At 47.4% G+C, this 21200-nt stretch overlaps 2 protein-coding genes across 2 annotated transcripts; both read right to left on the reverse strand.

Moving 5' to 3' along the window:
- Positions 1-90: 90 nt before the first annotated feature.
- LOC100020820 (ras-related protein Rab-39B-like) lies at positions 91-6035 on the reverse strand. The gene is made up of 2 exons (XM_001373140.4): positions 5768-6035; positions 91-2639 (listed from the first exon to the last, which is right to left on the reverse strand). Exons 1-2 carry the CDS (start codon positions 5980-5982, stop codon positions 2207-2209), a joined length of 648 nt encoding a protein of 215 aa, XP_001373177.2. The 5' UTR covers positions 5983-6035; the 3' UTR covers positions 91-2206.
- Positions 6036-11684: 5649 nt separating this feature from the next.
- RAB42 (RAB42, member RAS oncogene family) lies at positions 11685-14280 on the reverse strand. Its single transcript, XM_056795422.1, has 2 exons — positions 13422-14280; positions 11685-12430 (listed from the first exon to the last, which is right to left on the reverse strand). Exons 1-2 carry the CDS (start codon positions 13655-13657, stop codon positions 12007-12009), a joined length of 660 nt encoding a protein of 219 aa, XP_056651400.1. The 5' UTR covers positions 13658-14280; the 3' UTR covers positions 11685-12006.
- Between the last annotated feature and the right edge of the window lie 6920 nt (positions 14281-21200).

The following is a 21200-nucleotide window of genomic DNA, read 5'->3' on the forward strand; positions in this document are numbered from 1 at the left end:
AGGGGAAGAGATAAAGGGGAGGCATTAACTCTGTAATAGACAGCAGGGGGCAGTGTTAATCACAGAATTGCATTTCCAACCAGAGATCTGGGGGCCACTTCTGGAGTTTTCCAGCATTCTGTCCAAAAGCCATTCATCACTGGAAGGAACAGGATGATGGTTTCTGCCCAGTTACTCCAAAGGAAATTGGACAGAAGTGACCACTCTGCCCAAGGGAAGATTTCGGACCAGCACTTTGAAGTCACCAGACCCAGAGGCAAAGGCTCCCTTGAGGCCTCAGATCCAGGCCCTCTCCAGAACTGAGAACCCCACAAAGTTCTGAGTTCGCATCATGAATTTCTTAGGCTGATGCCAATTTCATAACCCAAGTAGGCAGGTAAAGCCGAAGTCTGCAAGCTAAAGCAGAATAAACTAAGGATCAAAGAGACTGGCAAGCCTAATAAATCCAGGGGTACAGACGGAGGGGTCGCATCCCCGAAAGACTCGGGATCCAAACCTCCTCTGAACAGCATCACTGAGACTGGAACTGATGGAAGGGGATGGCGACAAGCAGGACCCCTGTGTTTTGAAATCTTGTATTCTTCCCCAGTTGATACATTACAAAATGTGTATTAATCTCTCTGCATTACTCTTGTGTATTCAGATACATCCCATCTTGTACCTTCCTTATGTTCCCCACCCAGCCCATAAGGGCATGCTAACCATTCCTGGAGGGTACCAAGATATCTCTCAGGTTGGCAAGAGATGGAAAGCAGGACACCAAAGGAAACCTAAGACTATACACTGAAGACTCAAAGTCTAGGGGAATCTCCTGAAGCTCATTACCTTAAAGTTCACCTGTGACACCTCAGACCCCCAGACACAATTCCACCTGAATTTCTACCCTCCTCTACACCCATTTTCTTGGATTTTTCCTCTGAAATGCCCAGAAGTACCCAGGGGAGGACTTCTAGGTAATGGTTATTTCCCAGGCATGGAAGATGATAAGCCCTCCGACTCTCAATAGACAAGCCTTAATCCCCTGCTTAGGTCATTCCACTACCCAGGACCTCTTCTTTGAATAAACACTTTCATGCCTCTGCACAGAATGGAGTTTTGAGCCTCTGGTTCTTTGGGCAAGATCTTGCTCCTAACTTTGGTGGCTTTCCCACTGCAGAACAACCCAGGAAACTGGATTCATCCAAGCCCACCTTTGGTTCCCCTAGTTCCTTTAGGGTCAGTGCCCTGTGCTGATTGGGATCACTGGGGAGTCTGGGCTGCCTGATCGTGTCAGGGGACAGAGTACCCCAGTATCCGTCCCTGCTGAGATTGTAAAGCCAGGCCCAACTAGCAGCCCTTCTAGGTTGAGCCATCTTCTGGCCCTGTCCACCTAACATTCACTCCAGCTACATGGGAGGGAGAAGCTGAAAAAAACTGAAGTAGGACCTTTCTTAGAAGAAGAAGGGGAAATTGTGGCATGGCAGACGGGCAACAGGCCTGGAGTCGGGAAGAGCTCTGTTCAAATGTGACCTCAACTACTTCTGGGCAAATTTTAGCCCCAATTGCCTAGTCCTTACCACTCTTCCGCCTTAGAATCAATTCTAAGCCAAAAGGTAAGGCTTTTAAAAAAAGGAGGGGGAGATTTTACTTCAAGTCCCATAACATTAGTACTAGAAGGAATCTTCTCATCATTTTTTTCTTTTTTTCCATAAGAGCTCTCATGAAGTCATTCCTGTATAGGAATGTTATAATATATAATAGGAAAGGAAGCCCAGAGGAAAGCATTGTACCGATAATGCCACTTTTAGGAAGGCTTGCATATCCTGGTGATAACTCTGTGAAAGGAGTCGGTATGAACCTGCTTTATTTTTGTTATTAGCCCAATTAAGTATTTTTTCTAATTAAGTATGAATTCACTTATTGGTATTTAACTAGGGCCATTTTACAGGTGAGGAACACTAAGGCCAAGAAGTAAAGCATCTTGTGGAGAAGCTAGTGATTAGCAATCCGTTTGATTCCATGATGCTGTTCAGCACCATGGACCAAAATTATGAGAAATGCACATGTTTTTGGAAAGAAGTCTTCCACCAAGGAGCAGAGTTGGTTGGAATTCAATCATAAAGCGTTTTTTAAGTACTTCCCATGAGCCAAGCCCTGAGGGTGCAACAAAGAAAAGGGAATCCGCCTCTCCCCTCCTGCTTCGCAGGCAAGGTGGGCGATGCCGGAGTCACCAGCACGGACACTTCCAGCCTTCCCCACCCCCGTCCCCTCTCTCTTGCTGCCCGGGGTGAGCTGGCACCCGGATCTTCACCCCGTCCCACTCCGTGCACGGGCCCATGGCCCCCTTCTTCACGGCCTCGTAGATGTCGCGGGTGAGCAGCTGGACGGCCAAGCCCACGTTGCTGTCGCTCTTGGCGGAGGTCTCCACGTAGCGGGCCCCCAGCGAGGAAGCCAGCTCCGCCCCTTCCGCCGGCGTCACTTGTCTCTCGGCCACCAGGTCGCTCTTGTGCCCCACCACTAGGAAGATGATGTCAAAGGGCTTCACTTTGTCCAGGACCTCCTGGTGCCATCGGGGGATGCTCTCAAAGGATGCTCGGTTGGTGATGTCGAACAGCAGCAGCCCCCCGGCCGAGTTCCGGTAGTAAGACCGAGTCACCGACCTTCATCAGCGGAAAGAAACCAGTCACACGGCTGGGTTAAAGAAAGGGCGGGCGGGTTGGGAGGCTCTGGCTGGGGCAGTGAGGGAGCGTGGAGGATAGAGCACCACCCCTGAAGCAGGAAAGCCTCGGACACAGCCTAGCCGGGTGACCCTGGACAAGTCACTGAACTCCGATTGCCTAGCCCTTGTCTTGAACGGATACTAGGACAGAATATACAGGTTTGAAAGGGAAAAGAAAGGAACTAGCCCAAGAAGGGCGACAGACCTCCTCCCACAGCTTCTGCGGATCTCCTTACCTCGTTCCCCAAAGTTCTCACCTATCAAAGAGGCGTGATCATACCTTCCCTGCCTCACGGGCCTGAAGACAAAACATCATAATTTACCTTTATCGGACGTGTTATATTTCAGCTCATTTGGTCCTTGCAACAATCCCCTGAGGTTTGGTGCTATTATCCCCACGGAGGCTCAGAAACCCTGAATGCCTCCACCAGGGCGATGCATTCAGTGAGGAGGCAGAATAGTAGGGTGGCTCTGAAATCAGAAGTTCTGGGTTCAAATCTTGATTACCCATGTGACCTTGGGCAAGTCACGACTTCTTGGCGTTTGGTTGCCAGGTCTTGGAAATGACGGGACCAGATTAGCTAAGACTCCTCTCACGTTGGTCCCTCCCTGCTCCTCCTGCTGACTCCTGGACGTTCTACAAGTCCCTACTAAAATCTCATGTTCTCCAGGAAGCCTTCCCCAGCCCCTCTTAATAATTCTCTTCCGTTTATCCTTTACATGTCTAATCTAGAAGATAGAGAGATTACATAAAATATAATAAATATAGATAGATAAAATGTGGTAAAAAAAAAAATATATATATATATATACAGATATTTGCATGTTGCCTCCCCTGTTAGATTGTAACTCTTGAGGGCAGGAGACTTAAGCCCTTCCCTTCAGTCTTAGAATCAATACTAAGTGTCAGTTCCCAGGCAGAAGAGCTAGGCAATTGGGTAAAGTGACTTGCCCAGGGTCACTCAGCTAGGCAGTGTCTGAGGTCATATTTGAACCCAGGACCTTCTAAACTTTAGGACCTCCTGTCTCAATCCACTGAATCTCCCAGATAGCCCTGACTCTCCACTCTCTTGACTTTTTTTTTAAATTCACAGTAATTTAATAAATGTTGATTATGAGGGGATGTGGCAAAGTAGGGACATTAATTCATTGCTGGTGGAGTTGTGAACTGATCCAACCATTCTGGAGGGCAATTTGGAACTATGCCCAAAGGATGATAAAAGAATGTCTACCCTTTGATCCAGCCATAGCACTGCTGGGTTTGTACCCCAAAGAGATAATAAGGAAAAAGACTTGTACAAGAATATTCATAGCTGCGCTCTTTGTGGTGGCCAAAAACTGGAAAACGAGGGGATGCCCATCAATTGGGGAATGGCTGAGCAAATTGTGGTATATGTTGGTGATGGAATACTCTTGTGCTAAAAGGAATAATAAAGTGGAGGAGTTCCATGGAGACTGGAACAACCTCCAGGAAGTGATGCAGAGCAAGAGGAGCAGAACCAGGAGAACATTGTACACAGAGACTGATACACTGTGGTACAATCGAAAGTAATGGACTTCTCCATTGGTGTCAATGTAATGTCCCTGAACAATCTGCAGGGATCTAGGAGAAAAAACACTATTCATAAGCAGAGGACAAACTGGGAGTGGAAACACCGAGGAAAAGCAACTGCCTGACTACAGCGGTTGAGGGGATATGACAGAGGAGAGACTCTAAACGAACACTCTAATGCAAATATTAACAACATGGCAATGGGTTCAAATCAAGAACACATGTGATACCCAGTGGAATCACACGTCAGCTATGGAGGGGGGGGGGAGAAAATGATCTTTGTCTTTAATGAATAATGCTTGGAAATGATCAAATAAAATATTATTAAAAAATAAAATAAAACAATTATTTTAAAAAATAAATGTTGATTGTTTGATGAGCTAATAAATGGCTTCAGGGATCCCTTCCAGCAGCAGGGAGGATTCAAATTCAGGTCTTGACTTCCAGTTTGCCAACAGTTGGTTCCCCCCTCCCCCACCTTGAAACCGGTGCCCATAATGCTGTTCTCTAATGGTGATGGCAGAAGAAAGGTGGAAAGAAAAGAATGGGGCTTTTTGTTGATGGTGGAGGGGGACCAAAGACTACTTGTTAAAGCATTTTAGCACTTTTCTAGGCACTGTGAGAGAGAGGGGAAGAGAGAGAAAAGGCAAAAAAAAATCTGATAATTCTCCAGCTACATTCAGGGCACTCTTAGTTCCCTGTCCTGGGCACACTGAGGGTTAAAAGGAAATACGGGGCGTTGTCAAGCCCCGAGGGCATCAGGAGAGGAGAGTCCTGGATCCTGGGTACACTGGGAACCGAGGTCTCTCAGTCACCCTGCCAGTGTTTCTCGTTGTGGGCTTCCCCTGAGAAGCACGGATCAGGTCCCACATATCTGCCCTTTCTTGCCACAATTCCCCTCTAAAGGACCCCTTCCCCCCCCCAGAGCGCCCCTTGGCAGCCGAAGCTGGCAGAAAGGGGGCAGCCCTGCTAGTGGGAGGACAGAGCATGCAGAGACCCCAGGGAGCACACTGGGGGCCAGTGGGTGGGAGTCATGGTCATGTGGTAACCTGGGAGCCAGGATCAGGCTCCTCTGGGTTCCAGGATCTACTTTTTATTTTTTTAACCCTCACCTTCCTTCTTAGAATCAATACTGGGTATGGGTTCCAAGGCAGAAAGAAGAGTGGAAAGGGCTAGGCAATGGGGGTGAAGTGACTTGCCCGGGGTCATTCAGCTTAGAAGCGTCAGAGGGCAGATTTGCACCTCCCGTCTCTGGACCTGGCTCTCAATCCACTGAGCCACCCAGCTGCCCCCCAAGGATCTACTTTCCCTAGCTTACATCTTCTTAGCCTCCTTCTCTAAACCACTTCCCAGCCCCATCTGGTTCCCGACCCAGGAGCTGTCCAGATTCCTAGAATCCTGGCGCTGGAAGAGCCCCTGACAAGAACCTCTCTACCTACGGAGGACTCTGAAAGGGGGCAGATCCGTCCGGGGTACCCCAGGGACAAAAGGACGAGCCCCTCCGAGGACAGGATCACCTGAATCGTTCCTGGCCAGCCGTGTCCCAGAACTGGAGCTTCACCTGGATTCCAGGCTCGACTTCCACAAAATGGACATAGAAATCCACTCCCACCGTCTGGTCGAGGCAGTCCACAAAGACGTCCTCCGTGTAACGCCTCAGCAGGGAGGATTTGCCCACCGTCGAGTCACCCAGAAGGATGAGGCGGAACTGGTACTGCCAGAGGGCATCCATGGGCAGGAGTTCCCGGGGCACCGCAGGAGACTCTGGGAAGTGGGCAGCCTTAGGAAGCCCGCAGGTCGGGACAGGTAGGGAGGGGAGGAGAATTCCCGGGTCCCAACATTCAGGGACACACCCAGCGCTCAGAGAAAAGTCCCAAAGCGTCATTTGAAACTTCTTCGCGTCTCCTTGCCAGCTCCGGAGGCCCAGAGTCCCCCGGGGCAGAGATCCCGGATCCCCACAGCCTCTTTGCCTCCCAAACCTTAGTTGTCGCACAGAGCAGCCCTCCCATTTTGCCGAGGAGGAAACCGAGTCCCCTAGAAGCAATTCGCCCCAGGTCCCAAACGAACTAAAGTGACTCGGGTAGGTTTTGAATCCAGGTCTTCGTCTCTCATTCCAGGGCCCCTTTTTTAAGCTCCAACCCCCTCCCAGACTCCAAATCAAGGGCTCTTTCCACAGCGAGTCTGAGGGTCCCGGGGCATGGAGGTGCTGCCCCTCCCCCAGACTCCGATCTCCTTCCTTCGGGAATTTCCAACAGTTTGGTGGGGAGAGGGGAGACGGGAGGAACGGGAGCCTGCACCCCCACCAACCCGAGCAGATCCCAGGCTCGGCCGGGCAGCCGCGACGTTTGGGGGATTCTGGGGGGGGGGAGGGGCGGAGTTGGAGAGGGGGAAGAGGGTCGGCTATGGGTTCGAGCTCAGGACCAAGAGCGCTGAAGGCCCTTGGTTCCTGGAGTTGGCTCTGCTCCTGCCGGAATACGGATCTGAGTGGCGGGTGCCAAAGACCAGTCTGCCAAGACTCGACTTGCACCCAGGAGCCATGGATGGGTATAGTCAGGACAGAGCTGACTGTTGACTTTGGCTGAATCCTGGGTGGGAGGGATAAAACAAACCAAAAAACAAACCTATCTTCTCAACCACAAAGAAGCAAAAAGTACAGGCATTCTTGGCCCCATTTTCCTGGCTGAGAAGACTGAGGCTCAGAGCCGAAGTGATTTTTCTAAAGTAACACAGCCAATGAGAAACTAGCAGAGGGACTTTTCCGTGGAGTAACCCCGTGACCTCCCAGCCGAGTAGAGCAAGAGCCTAGAGGACAATACCAGCATCCAGATGTGTACCGCCACAGAGGATCGAGCTGTACTCCGGGACCTTGCTCAGCATCTTTCCTCTTAGGGACTGATCCTTGGAGTACCTTCGGATTGGGGCATGAGCCATAGTCTTCTCCAAATTCTACTAGCTTTAGAAAGAGATAGCACGGTAGCCCGAGTCAGGAAGACCTGGGTTCAAATCCTCCCCCACACTTAGGACCATAACCTTCCTCGGGTACCTAAGGTGTGTGCTGGGTCTGCAGGTCCCACAAGAACAACAAAATAATAAGGAAGGGCACTGGGCTGGAAGGTGGGCTACCTGGGATCCAAATCTGATTCTGTTACCTGCTGCCAGCAAATCACTTAACCTCCCTGGGCCTCAGTTTCTTCATCCGCAAACTGGGTTTCAATTAATGAACAAAGTATTCACTAAGTATCAATTATGTTCCAGGCCCTGAGCTGGAGGTGGTAAACAAAAAGCCTAGCAGTCCCGTTCTCAAAGAGCTTCCATTTGTCTGTGAGTATTTCCAGCAGCCCCGCCCCCCCCCCCATGAATGTAATAAATGCCTTCATAATCCTAAGTGAATGAATCTAACAAATGTCTGTTGACAAACTCACTGACATTAACATTCTACTACTCATTTTCTTTCTTTCTTTTTCTTGTTAAGGCAATGGGAGTTAAGTGACTTGCCACAGCTGGGAAGTGTCTGAGGTCAGATTTGAACCCAGGACCTCCCATCTCTGGGCCTGGCTCTCAATCCACTGAGCCACCCAGCTGCCTCCTCTTTCTTTTTTAAACCTCTGTCTTCTGTCTTAATAGCAATTCTAAGACAGAAGAGCAGTTGGGGGTAGGCAGTGGGGTTAAGTGACTTGCCCAGGTTCACCTAGCTAAGAAGGGTCTGAGGTCAGATTGGAACCCAGGACCTTCTCTCTATCCCCTGAGCCCCCTTACTATTCATTTCCATCCCTGGTTCTGCTTGAATCAGCTCTGTAGAAAATGCTGCCTCCCCCTGGGTGAGCTGATCACCTGAAATCTCATCACCAATCTTTGGATGCTCACCACCTTCTGGTCAAGGATGTGAACGTTTTAAAGGGAAATCAACTGGCCAGGCTGGTACTAGATTGTGAAGAACTTTAAATGCCAAACAGCTCTGACATTCAGTTCCAAGCTCCTTCCCAGCCTTGACATTCTCAGCTCTAAGATCCCTCCCAGCTCTGACATTTTCTGTCTTAAGGTCCCTCCCAGCTCTGACATTCTCAGCTCTAAGCTCCCTCCCAGCTCTGACATTCTCTGTTCTAAGCTCTCTCCCAGCTCTGACATTCTCTGTTCTAAGCTCTCTCCCAGCTCTGACATTCTCTGTTCTAAGGTCTCTCCCAGCTCTGACATTCTCTGTTCTAAGGTCTCTCCCAGCTCTGACATTCTCTGTTCTAAGGTCTCTCCCAGCTCTGACATTCTCTGTTCTAAGCTCTCTCCCAGCTCTGACATTCTCAGCTCTAAGATCCCTCCCAGATCTGACATTCTCTGTTCTAAAGTCCCTCCCAGCTCTGACATTCTCTGTTCTAAGGTCTCTCCCAGCTCTGACATTCTCTGTTCTAAGCTCTCTCCCAGCTCTGACATTCTCTGTTCTAAGGTCCCTCCCAGCTCTGACATTCTCTGTTCTAAGCTCTCTCCCAGCTCTGACATTCTCTGTTCTAAAGTCCCTCCCAGCTCTGACATTCTCTGTTCTAAGATCTCTCCCAGCTCTGACATTCTCTGTTCTAAGGTCTCTCCCAGCTCTGACATTCTCTGTTCTAAGGTCCCTCCCAGCTCTGACATTCTCAGTTCTAAGCTCCTTTCCAGCTCTGAAATTCTGGGTTCTATGGTCCCCACCCCCAGCCCTGACATTCTCTGTTAGCTCTGAGAGTCTGGGTTCTGAGGCCTCTTTCAGTTCCAATATTCTGTGATCTTTGTCTCCAGAAGTGGTTTTCTGGTGGGCCTTAGAGCCCCTTGGACCAGTGACCTGGTCAGCTTTCAATGATTATTTCAAAGCCTGAGATTCATTGAGATTCTAAAAAAACATCTTTCCCTGTTTTTAGCTCCGGTCTGGCCATCCTCTTGCTCTTCCCTCAGTTGCCTTCTTTTCCTTGGAGCCAAGAGCCAGTGGCTCCATGGCATCATCTCTTGTCTGGACATGGTGGTTGACGGGGACTGGGGGAGGTAGAGGAGAGAAAACGCCAGAGACGTCCCATGACCTGTGAGCTAACTCTACCTAGAAGGCATCGACCGATAAAGCCATTCCTGTATTGAGTCTCCATCTTTCCCATGATTCACTGGGGCAGAAACCAGCTTCGGCTTCTTTTTGGTGAGCCTTACTAGGTAACCTTGAGTAAGTTGACTTAACTCTCGGGGTTCCTGTTTCTCAGTGGTACAAGAGAGAGAAAGATCTCATTGACTCCCCTGAGATGTCTGAGGAGACTTGTAGATTGTAGGTTCCTCTTGTCTCTCCATCTATGAACCTCTGACCTCAGGATAGAGAGTTCAAGACCTGAGAGATTAGTGGCTGGCAAATGGCTCATTTCCCAGCTTCAGCAGTTTTTCTTGGTAGGAAGAGGGGGAGGGGAGAAAAGGCAAAAGGAAGAAGAATCAGCTTTTTGGAGTTTAGTAGATCTTAAGCAATTTCGTTAGTAAAAGTTTAACTAACAAGTAAAAAACTTTGCTTCGGGCATGTCATTGGGAAGCCTCCTCTTAGCACAGAATCCTGAGCCTCGCCTGTTTGAGCTCAGAAAGCCAGAGGTCACCTGACCAGCATCAGGCACCCAACATGTGGACTGCCAGGAATTTTTAGTAAAAACTTCATTTGGTGACTCGGAGTAGCAGCATAAGCAAGGCAGTCAGGAGCTGCTACCCAAGGACCTTTGGGGTAACTTGGGCCAGTGGGCTCTAATCAACAGGTGTGGCTTCTCTCTGGTCCTTGCATTTGAAGCTAAAATGTAATGAATTACATATTTACATTAACATCTCTCCCTCTCTTTCCCTCTCCCTCCCTCCTTCACCCCCTCCCTCTCTCTCTCCCCCCCTCTCCTTTTCTCTCTCTCCCCCCTCCCTTTCTCTCTCCCTTCCCCTCTTGCTCCCCCATCCCTTTCTCTCTCTCTTTCTCTCTCCTCTCTCCCTCTCCCCTTCTCTCCCCTCTCTCCCTCAATGTTAAATGACTTGCCCAGGGTCACATAGCTAGGAAGTGTCTGATGTCAGATTCGAACCCAGGATCTCCCATCTGTAGGCCTGGCTCTCAATCCACTCAGCCACCCAGCTGTCCTCTCAAAGTGCTAACAAATAGGCAATGACAACCTTTAAAGGGGAGCTAGAAAGTCACAGAAAGTTTACAAGCATCTAGTGATGAAAAGTCTAGAGAATAAAGTGATCTCCAGGCTCTCTAGTCTCTTAAATAAAGTGCCAAATCCCCCCAGACATGGTAAATTTCTTGTGAAGGTACACATTCCTCTGGCCTAGGGGTTGTCAAACTGATAGAGGGAAGGAAACAAGAAGTAATGAAATACCTATTCTGTGCCAAGTAGTGTGTTAATCCCTTTACAGACATCTGATTTGACCCTCACAACTTCTCTGGGAAATAGGTATTATTATTATTATTCTCATTTTACAATTAGAGAAACTGAGGCAGTATTTAAGTGATTCGACCAGAGTCATACAACTAGTAAATGTCTGAGGTCAAATTTGAACTCAAGTCTTCCTGACTCCAGGACTCTGTGCACTGTGGCAACATCTTGTAGCCAAGTCACTTAATCTCTCGGTGGCCCAGGTAGCTCTCTTAGCCTGGATGCTGAAGAGGTGATGTTGCTCCCCGAGTCTTAGGTCTCTCTACCCGTGAAATCCCAAGCTCAGCCCCACCCTTCCCTGGAAGGTTCTCCAAAAATATGTTTTACCAAAATAACCTTGTAGGGGACAAGGAAACATGTTTAGGAAGGTTCAGTGGATTTGTTCATCTGTGGTCATTATTCTAGGGAACAAGCAGACAGGTCATCCCTTTTTGTACATACACAGACATTTTAGAGGAAGGAGATGAGTCTGGAGTTCAAATTGCAAGAGAAAGAGAGAGAGACAATCAGACAGACAGAGAAAGAGAGAGGGAAAGAGAGGGAAAGGGAAAGAGAAAGAGACACAGAGACAGTGATAGACACTGAGACAGAAAGAGAGACAAAGGTGGGGAAAGAGAGAGAGGGAGGGAGAGGGAGAGAAAGACAGAGAGGGAGAGAGAGGAAGACAGAGAGAGAGGGAAAGGGAGAGAGAGAGGGAGTGAGAGAGGAAAAGGGAGAGGGAAAGAGAGAGAAAGAGAGAGAGAGTGAAAGGGAAAGAGAGACAGAAAAAGAGACCGACAGACAGAGAGGGACAGAGGGATGGGGGAGAGGAAGGGAGAGAAGGAGAGAGAGGAAGAGGGAAGGAGAGAGGGAGGGAGAGCTTTGATGAGAGGCAACTTTTCTCCTCTCTGGCAGGAACCCAAGCCTGAAGGGAAAAGCTAACCTGTCCTCCTCCTTCTCTCTCCCTCCCTCCTGTCCTGCCTCCTTTCCTCACCACCCCCTCATCATAAAACTAGACTGAGTCAGCCACTTCTAGCCCTTGTTTATTAACAGGCTCAGGCAGAAATGATCAGGTCCTTGGCCACAATCAGAGGAACAGAATATGGTCAGTTCAGAAAGGCTCTGAGCAATGATCAAATGATAACTGACCATTCTTCAGGCTGAGGGTTATGGATAGGAAGGAAGAGGCAACCTGCAGACCCTTCTGGGAAAGAACTGGGCCCTTCTGAGCTTCACCATTTTTCTCTGTAAAATGAGAGCACTGGATAAGACAACCTAAAGTTCCTTCCAGTTTCGAGGGTCTTTGGGTCTTTGGGGATGGGACTAACCAGCTCCAATTCGGTTCCCTGTGTCTGTTGTCTCTCTTGACCCAGTTCCCTGAGTCAACACTGACATTGCCCAGATGGCTTTTTTCTCCTCGGGTTGAGGGGAGGCTGCGCTCTGTGAATGACCCTGACTCCTCCCCAGGATCCATCCACTTTAATCTCCCCCCTCTGGAGGGACTGCTGGATTTCATGGACAAGGGTCTCGAAAGCCAGAGTCACATTGCTGTTGGTCTTGGCTGAGGTCTCCAGGAACGACATGCCCCAAACTGCCGCTAAAGTTTCTGCTTCCTGGGTTGACACCTGACGAGCCTGCTGTAAGTCACACTTGTGGCCAACCAGCAAGAAGACCACCTTGTCTGAGCCCTGCACAGATGCCACCTCCTGGTACCAGTCTTCTACATGGTTAAAGGACTTCCTGTTGGTCACATCAAAGACTAGCAGGACACCCACAGTATTCCGGTAGAAGGACCGAGTGATGCTTCTGGGGAGGGAAGAGACAGAGAGAGGTGAGGTCTGGTACTCCCTAGCATCTTACCTTAGTGTCCCCATCCAAGGAGAACAGAAAACCCCTCTGTTAGAAGGAGACTGCCCAGAAACATCAGCAGAGAGATGAAGAGGCCTCCCCCAAACACTGTGAGCCCGTCTCCTCCCAAACTGGGCACCTGTGCCTGGAGTCCCTAGTCCTCAGGTTCTACTGGTCCCCCAAACCCCCTTTTCATCTGAAAAGCAGCCCCAGTTCTCCCTTCTCTGTCCTCACCTCTAAGCAAAATATAAGCAGCCGGCCACAAGTGAAGAAGGTTTCAGGGGCCATCATTGATGGGAACCTCCTCCTTTTAGAGGAGAAAACTGAAGGGGAAGTGATTTACCCAAAGTCACACAGCTAATAAGGGGCAGCACCAGTCTCTCTTACAGCAAATCCAGGGCAGTGTCCTCTGAGAGAAAAGTTTTCATGACCTTCTTCATTGGGTGGCAAATGAAAATAAGGGCAGGGGGATTTGGTTTGGGGTTTATCTCTATATTATAAGCACCCAAAAGACCTGGGCTTCACTTTCCTCTGCAAAATGAGGACAAAGGAATTCAGAGGTCCCATCTAGTTGTATGATTCACCCCCACCCTCACAGCCTTGCAGTCACTTCTTTTGTCCTCCCATTGTAGAGGGGAAGAAACTGAGGCTAGGAAGGTTAGTAGCTTGGCCAAGGGCCCTTGGAAAATCAGTGGCAGAATTGTAGGCCACCATGATAGCCCTACTGCTTAAGCATCAAAGGGCCTGGGTGAGAATCCGATTCTGCCCCTCAGGTGCCCCTGTGACCTCGGACAAACGTCACTTCCCCTCCCTGACACCCCAGATTGCCCGTCTACAAAACGAGGGGCTGGAAATGGATGGTCTTTAGGGTCCCTTCCAGCTCCCCTCCAGTAGCAGCCCCAAATTCCGCCCTCACTCGGTTCTCCAGCCAGGCTTTGCTCCCTCACACCTGTAGCGCTCGTCCCCTGCAGTGTCCCAGAACTGCAGTTTGATCCTCGGACCCGAGGCCAGCTGCAGCATCTGGCTGTAGAACTCCACGCCAACGGTGGAGCTGGGGGGCGGATCAGCCCCAAAGTCTCCCTCGATGTAGCGCTGCAGAAGCGAAGTCTTGCCTACGTCCGCGTCCCCCAGCAGCAGGATGCGGAACTGGTGCTGGCTGGACGCCAGCTGGTACTCCCTGGTCATTGGGACTCAGAACTACGAGGGCCCAGTGGGGGGGACCCGAGGGAAGCCACTGAAGCAGGGGCAGACCGGGCCCACCCAGCCTAGTCTCCTCAACGCTGGGCGTCAGAGGAACCTAGAACCAAAGGGGAGGCTATGAGGTGAGCCTCCTAAAAGTGGGGTATTGGAGGAATCTAGAACCAATGGGGCAGACCCGAGCTAAGTCTCCTGAAAGTGGGGGGCTGGAGGAACCTGGAGCCCCAAACCGGGATGACCTGGGATAGACGGGGTAGACCTGAGCGCAGCAACAGCAGAGGGCGGCTTCGGGAGGAACCCAGGCTCGATGGGTGGCCAAGAGCGGTGCGGAGCAGCTGAAGCCTGGTCCCGGGAGCCACCTGGGGCAAACCCCGAACAGATGAGGACAGAGGAAACAGCGGGTCCACCAGCTGGAGTAAGACAGAGCCGAAGCAAAGTACCTGGTATTTATGAGCCGTGGGCCCCGCCCCAGGGTCCTCCCTCAGCAGGGAAGAAGCGTCTGTCCCTCCGGCTCTGGGATAATATTTCTCAGCGCTAGCAGGGTTCTTGGAGATTGTCCAGCCCAACATACTCATTTTCCAGGCAGAGAATCAGTCTGTCAATGGAGAATCATTTATTCGGCTTCCCTGGGCCAGTCTAAGGCGATGGAAAGCCTCAGATGCCTCAGTCTCTAACCTCAGGAAAGGACTAGGTGGCCTCTGGGTTCTTCCTTGTTCTAGATCTGTAAAGGGATGAGCTTCTGGCTGTTTGGGATGGAAAATTGCTTCCCAGAGGTACCTCCTTGGCACCCAAATAATAATCTGGAGAGGCTATTCGGAACGCAAAACAGTTGCGGCTTTATTGACCGGAACGCAGGAGTAGAGACATTCTCTCGAGCTGCGCCCTCAAAAGCAATGCCCAGAAGACAACGCCCGCCCCCATTTACAGCGAAACATCCCACCCTCAGCCCGAAGGTCGGAGTCTGGTGCGTTTTAAATTGTACACAAGCCCCAAAACGTTTGTTGCCTGGAGCAGGGGGAAGACTGCCCCGGCTGTGACTCCTCCCAGGGGGACCGCTAGATTCTGTTGGGGGGAAAGGCGCCTGGCTTTTGGAAAGGAACTGGGGGAGGGAGCTGCGGCAGGCGGTCAGCCAGGGCAGACCGCCGTCCTTCTCACCTGGAAGAGAGTGGGGGGAGGGACCAAGCGGTGGCTGGGGATTTCCCAAAAGGTGAGGCGTTCTAGCTTCTAATTGCTAACTGGGTCCTAAATGACAACTCCAGGTTTCTCTCTCAGGCCAAGATTAAGAGGCTTTGTATTCCCTTTGGAGGTGGGGCAATGCTGGTAGCGGAGAGAGACTGGCTTTCCTAACTTCTCCTGGGGCCCTAGGGCAGGGATTTGCAGATAGTCATCTTGCTAGCTATTGCTTTGAGAAGAACACATTATTTTCTCACTCCACTCATAGCTAAGAGTCTTGATGTCAGCTGGAGATAAAGACAACCCGTCCTGAAGGGAAAAGTCACATTTCACAGGGAGCCTGGCTCAAAGCTCAACTGGATGGACAACTGCCTGGAGGGGGAAGCAAGACAACCAGAAGCCCTTCCCAGTCCTCCTACTGCCTTCCCTCCCTGGATTGTCTCCATTTTAAACTGTGGAAATCTTGTTTGTACATAATTGTTCCCAGATCTCTCTCTCTCTTTAGTATCCTCACTGCTTAGTATAATGCAGTGATGGTGAACCTATAGCATGGATTCCAAAAATGGCACACAAAGCACTCTCTGTGGGCTTGTGAGCCACCCCCCCACCTATGTTACTAGAAAGGCAGAGCTGCTCCCTTCCCCCTCTCCACTGTGTCTGAGAACATTCCTCACTTCACCACCCCTCTGCCTAGCAGCCCAATGGGAGCACTTCCTCCCTCTCCAGACTGGGGTAAGAGGGTGTTGGGGTGGCAGGCACTCCATCTCTAAAAGGTTTGCAGTCACTGGTGTAGTGTCTAGCACATAGTAGATGTTTAAGCTCTGCTTTTAGCTTATTGGCTGGCTGGATGAGAGAGGCATGCCCCAGAGAAGTCCACCAAGACCCAGGTGAACTCCAGAAGGGCTGCTAGCCTCCACTGAACCTTTAAAAGCATTCTTTTGGAGCCTTTATTCTTTTCTGGTTTGGGAGGGCTACTCCATCCTTCCCGTCCACTTCCCTGCTCTTCTGGACTCCACTGATAAAAAAGAAAAACAGAATTTTTGGAACATAGAAGCACCAGACAAAACAGATTCCTATATCAGCCAAGTCCAGAAATATGTCTTATTCTACATTTTGAGTTCATCACCTCTGACTTCCTCACTAGCCCTCAGCAGGCTGGTCAGCTGTTGGATGCCTCCCAGATTTGACATCAGTGGAGAATAACAAGGGAGTAGGCCCAAGAGCAGAAGGGCACCCAAAATAATGGGGGGCAGCTTTCCACAGTAATAGAAACATCCCCATTGTGCAGAACCTGGATGGCCAGATTCAGGGCAGAAGGTGGCTTTCTGCTTAGGAAGAAGGTGCCCTAGTTAGCATAACTAACTGAGAGAAATTAATTATAAGTCTACTAGAGGAAAGGGGGTCTTTAATCTGGTTCAATTGTCCTAAATGTAATTAATGTTGATTAATTACCTACCTGACTAAATATATAACTAATCAATATGAATAAATGTCTAAAAGAAAATCACTTTGCCTATGCAGTCACCCTAAACTGAATAATTCAGATTGTAAATAACCTAGGAGATAGATTTAAAAAATCATTCATTTCTCACAAACATCTCCCTGGGACATCACTTGTCTATAAACAATATCTGAGGAATTTTGTTGATAGATTGGGGAGTCACATGATCATATCTGTTAATAAACATTTATTAATACTAGACATTATAGTAATATAGTAATTGTATATTAAATACTATATTAAATGTATTTATTGTGTTATATAATATAATTACATATTTATTTTATTATATTAACATAATATACTTATATATTTAAATACATCATATTACATATAATTAATTTCTGGGAACCATCAGGGCACGTGCCTTGACAGAGTTATACATGGTAGCTAAGGAGGCCACTGTAAAGGATAATTTTAGCATTGTGACCTAAACTATATTAGTCACTGGTCACCATGGGATATCCCAAATTAAAAAAAAAAATCAGCTGAAAATTTATGGTAATTTAATTAATATAGTGGATAGAAATTAAAAAGAAGGGAGAGGGAAAGGGTGTAGGATTTCTCCTGCCTGGCTTGTGCCAGGGGGGAAGATTAGAAGCTCTAGGAAGATAAAGTTTTGGAGAGTAAAGGAGGAAGTAATCAGCCTGAAGTCTAAGAGGGCTCAGCCAAGATGGCTGAACCTGAATTAGCTCAAGGGCAAACTCACTGCCAAAACCCAGACAAATCCCTGCCACCACAACAAGATGTCAGAATGCTTAGCACACTGCCAGCCAGGGACACTTCTCCGGGGAAAGAGACAGACAAGAGGAAGTCCCGTGGAAAAAAACCTAGACGATTCTACCTCCATTTCCTGTGTCTCCTCTGCACTAATCATAGCCTAAGCTTGACTTAGGACAGCCCAGAGGTCTGTCAGCTGTTTCTGATTTGTCAATTTCTCTATCAAAGGCCATCCACCTAAATGCTCAATCTTCAAGCATGGTTACAGACATTCCGGATTTTGTTAGACAAAGTAGGGTGGAATAATGCAAAGTTCTCAAGACATCCCTGATTTTGTTAGAATAAGCATCTTCATTGTTACAAATCAGGAGATGGCTAAATCCAATTTGGCCCTTGGCAAGATGTGATTGCCCACTCAGTCCCCCTTGCATAACTTCTCTCATCAATATCCCTTACCTATGGAATTGACATGATTATCATTCCCCCTAGTTCCAGAAGGAATAGTGCAAGAGCAAAATACCTGTACCCTAATTCTCTAAAACATCACCAAAAGATCAGACCCTCAAACCCAATCCCAAAAGACTACCATGGGTTAACTTTTACTTAGGTACATAACTCCCAGTAAAATTGCAGCTACAAGCCAAGCCCAGAACTTTCCCATTCACAGAAACTTACCTTTCAACCTCAATGATATGATTGTTGAATTGTCTTTAAGAACTTCTGATTGATTACTTCTAATATGTAAATTTCCTTGATTGTTTATAAGCTCAAAAACTCCTCACAGGGTAATGAGAAATTAAGCCACCTATGATAAAATCATTTATCTTGTGTGAAACCTTTATGCTGACAAGAATCTGTAATCACAATACAAGAATACAGAATGTTAATTAAGTGATTTGTTAAAAGTTAATGTATCACTATTCCAATTATCTCTATTTAGATATGTGTGTTAGGTAATGTATCTGTGTGCCAAGAAAATGGGTATAAAAATAAACATCAAACCTGGGGATGTCGGAGCAATTATCAGATGCAAAGCATTCCCATGGCTGTAAAGATACAGCTGTCTTCCATTTGTTATTTTCTTGACTGATCATTCGCCACCTGTTGGGAACTCCTGGAGTCATGAGTGAGGCTGGACCTTGCCCGAGGCAATTAATAATACAATATATTAATATGTTGTATTAATTATATAATATTATATATGTGTGCCAGCCACTGTGCTGATACAAGGATACTAAGGATACAAACACAAAAAAGATAGTGCCTGCCCTCAATAAGCTTATGATCTGAGGGAGCCAAAATGCAAAAGAGAGCCAAAAAGTAAGGGGTGAGGAGGTATAGAAGGTACCTGACCCCCACCAGGGACTTGGTGGAGAAATCAAAGAAGTTCCAGAGCAGTCAGCCAAGAGAAAATAAGACGTCTGAGCTGGTCTCCCCTTAAATGGAGGTTTGGGTGACACCTTCCCCAAAACTGAACCTATGCCAGAGCCTAAAACCCTCACAGTCTGATGTAGAGAAGCAGATATCAAATGCATCCCTTTTAGACCACAGCACAATAAATATTATGTTCAGTCAAGGGAAGCAGAAAGAAAGACTAAAAATGAATTGGAAATTAACTAATTTTTAAAAAATCCTTTACCTTCCACCTTAGAATCAATACTATGTATTACTTCCAAGGCAGAAGAGTGTAAGGGCTAGGCAATGTGGGTTAAGTAACTTACCCTGATCTGAGGCAGTGTCTGAGGCATGTGATATGGAAATCACATTAAAAGACTGATATATATTAATTTAAGGTCGCCAAGAAATTCAGCTATGTAATTCCTAAATGAAAACTCAAGTCAGCAATCAACCTTTTATGGAGTTTTTAATTACTAACAGGAGGAAGAAAGGTATGAGAGAGAGAGAGAGAGAGAGAGAGAGAGAGAGAGAGAGAGAGAGAGAGAGAGAGAGAGAGAGAGAGAGAGAGAGAGAGAGAGAGAGAGAGAGAGAGAGAGAGAGAGAGAGAGAGAGAGAGAGAGAGAGAGAGAGAGAGAGAGAGAGAGAGAGAGAGAGAGAGAAAGGGGAGAGAAGGGAATAGGGCTTAAATATCCCCTCTGCTTAGGTTGGGCCAAAGGCCCAAGGCCTTGGATAGCCGAGGCAAAGAAAAGAGATCAGTCCCTATCACTCATGTGACCAAAATGGAGAAACAGTCTCAGGGCCTCCACTCCAAGCAACCAGCCTCCAACAACCTCCTTTCCTCCACACAGGAAGTCCCCAGACTCCTCAGCTGTCCTCTACCTCACTTCCTGTGTCTCCCCTGTGCCAATGGTGGCTCTAGCTTAACCCAGGACCGCCCAGAGGTCTGTCCCCTTTGCACATGTCTGTTGAAGGCCATATTCTCAAATAATTAAATCTTGAGCTTTGCTTCAGCCCTTCCTAAATCCTGTTACCCTGAGTAGGGTGGAGATTGTAGTTTCCAAGACCTGATTCTGTCATTCCAAGTATCTCCATTGTTATTGATTAGGAAATACCCAAATCCCATCCTCTAAAGAATGGTTTGAACAGGGTTGAGTAGTTTTGAAATTCACAGGCAAGATTTGAACCCAGGACCTCCTGTCTCTAGGCCTGGCTCTCAATCCACTGAGCCACCCAACTGCTTTGAAATTAATTAATTTATAATTAGCTTTATTTATTAATCTATTAAAATAATTTAAATTATTTTTAAATAAATTATTAATTTGTTAATAAAAATTAATTAGAAACTCACTCTAAAGAATGAGTTGGTCAAAGAATAAATCATAAGCACAATCAATAATTTCATTAAAAAGAATAACAACATGGAGACAACATCCCAAAATTTCTGGGATTTAGCCAAAGCAGTATTTAGAGGGAAATGTATATCTCTAAAACCTTAATAAAAGCAAAATAGAGAAAGAGCAAGAATTGGCTGTACAATTAACTAACAATTTTAGAAAATGAACAAATTTAAAATGCCCAATTAAGCACCAAATTGGAAATCCTGAAAATCAAAGGAGAGATTAACTCCAGGTCTGGTGCTCTATACATTAGGCTATCTCGCTGTCCTAATTTTTATATTTCTTTGAATTACCAGATTTTAGTACCACGTATGGCACCTAAAAGATTAATAAATTGTTGTTGAAAAAATGACCAACCAGAGTTCCAAAGGCCTCATGATGAAACATGCTGTCATTCTCCAGAAGGAGAGATGATGAACTCAATTCAGACTGAAGCATATTTTCGGAGGGTCAGGACTAATTCAGAGATTTGTCTCACTTGACTACATGTATGTAATGATTTTGTTTTTCTTGCTTTCTCAGTGGGTAAGTAGGTAGGAAGGTAGGAGGGAAAGAATTGGGAGCTGAAAATTAAATAAAATTGGAAAATGTTCATTGTAAAAGAGAAATGATTTACCCAAAGTCACAGAGATTCCTCCAACTTTTGAAGACACTGGAAAGGTAGGAGGGAGGCTAGGTTGGTGCTTTCTATGTGCCAGACTCTGTGCTAAGCACTTCACAAATATTATCTCATTTGATATGACCTGTCCCCTTCTCCCAGAGGTCAATTAATCCTAGCCTTCTTCCCTCTCCCAAACTCAGAAGGAAAGAAGTTAGGGAAACAATATTGAGGGTTGATTATAGTTGGTGTGGTTCTCTCTGGAAGGGTATTTTGATTTCAGGACACTGGACTTTTCTATTCTCATCCTGTGGTTACCCTTCTGGTTCTCTCATTTGTAACCGGTTGTGTCTGTGTGTTCTGTGATGGGGTCTGTTCTATTTGGACCAAGCTCCTATTTGTAATAAACCCATGGATTAGCCTAGATGCCCTAAAGATACCCATTTTATACTTGAAGAAACTGAGGCAGACCTGTCCAAGGTCACACAGCTAGTAAGTATTTGAATTCAGATTTGAACTCAAGTCTCTGACTCCAAGTCTGGTTCTCTACCCAGTGCATATAGTAGGTGTTGAATAAATGCTTGTTTTTAAAAATAAGTTTTTGTTAATCTCTTTTGCTGGATGGAGAGAGAGAGAGGAGGGAAGGAGGAGAGAGAAAGAGAAAGAGAGAGGAAGAGAGAAAGAGGCAGAGAGAGGAAGAGAGAAAGAGGCAGAGAGAGGAAGAGAGAAAGAGAGGGGGAGAGA

Source organism: Monodelphis domestica, chromosome 4 (genome assembly GCF_027887165.1).
Source record: "Monodelphis domestica isolate mMonDom1 chromosome 4, mMonDom1.pri, whole genome shotgun sequence".
Taxonomy (NCBI): domain Eukaryota; kingdom Metazoa; phylum Chordata; class Mammalia; order Didelphimorphia; family Didelphidae; genus Monodelphis; species Monodelphis domestica.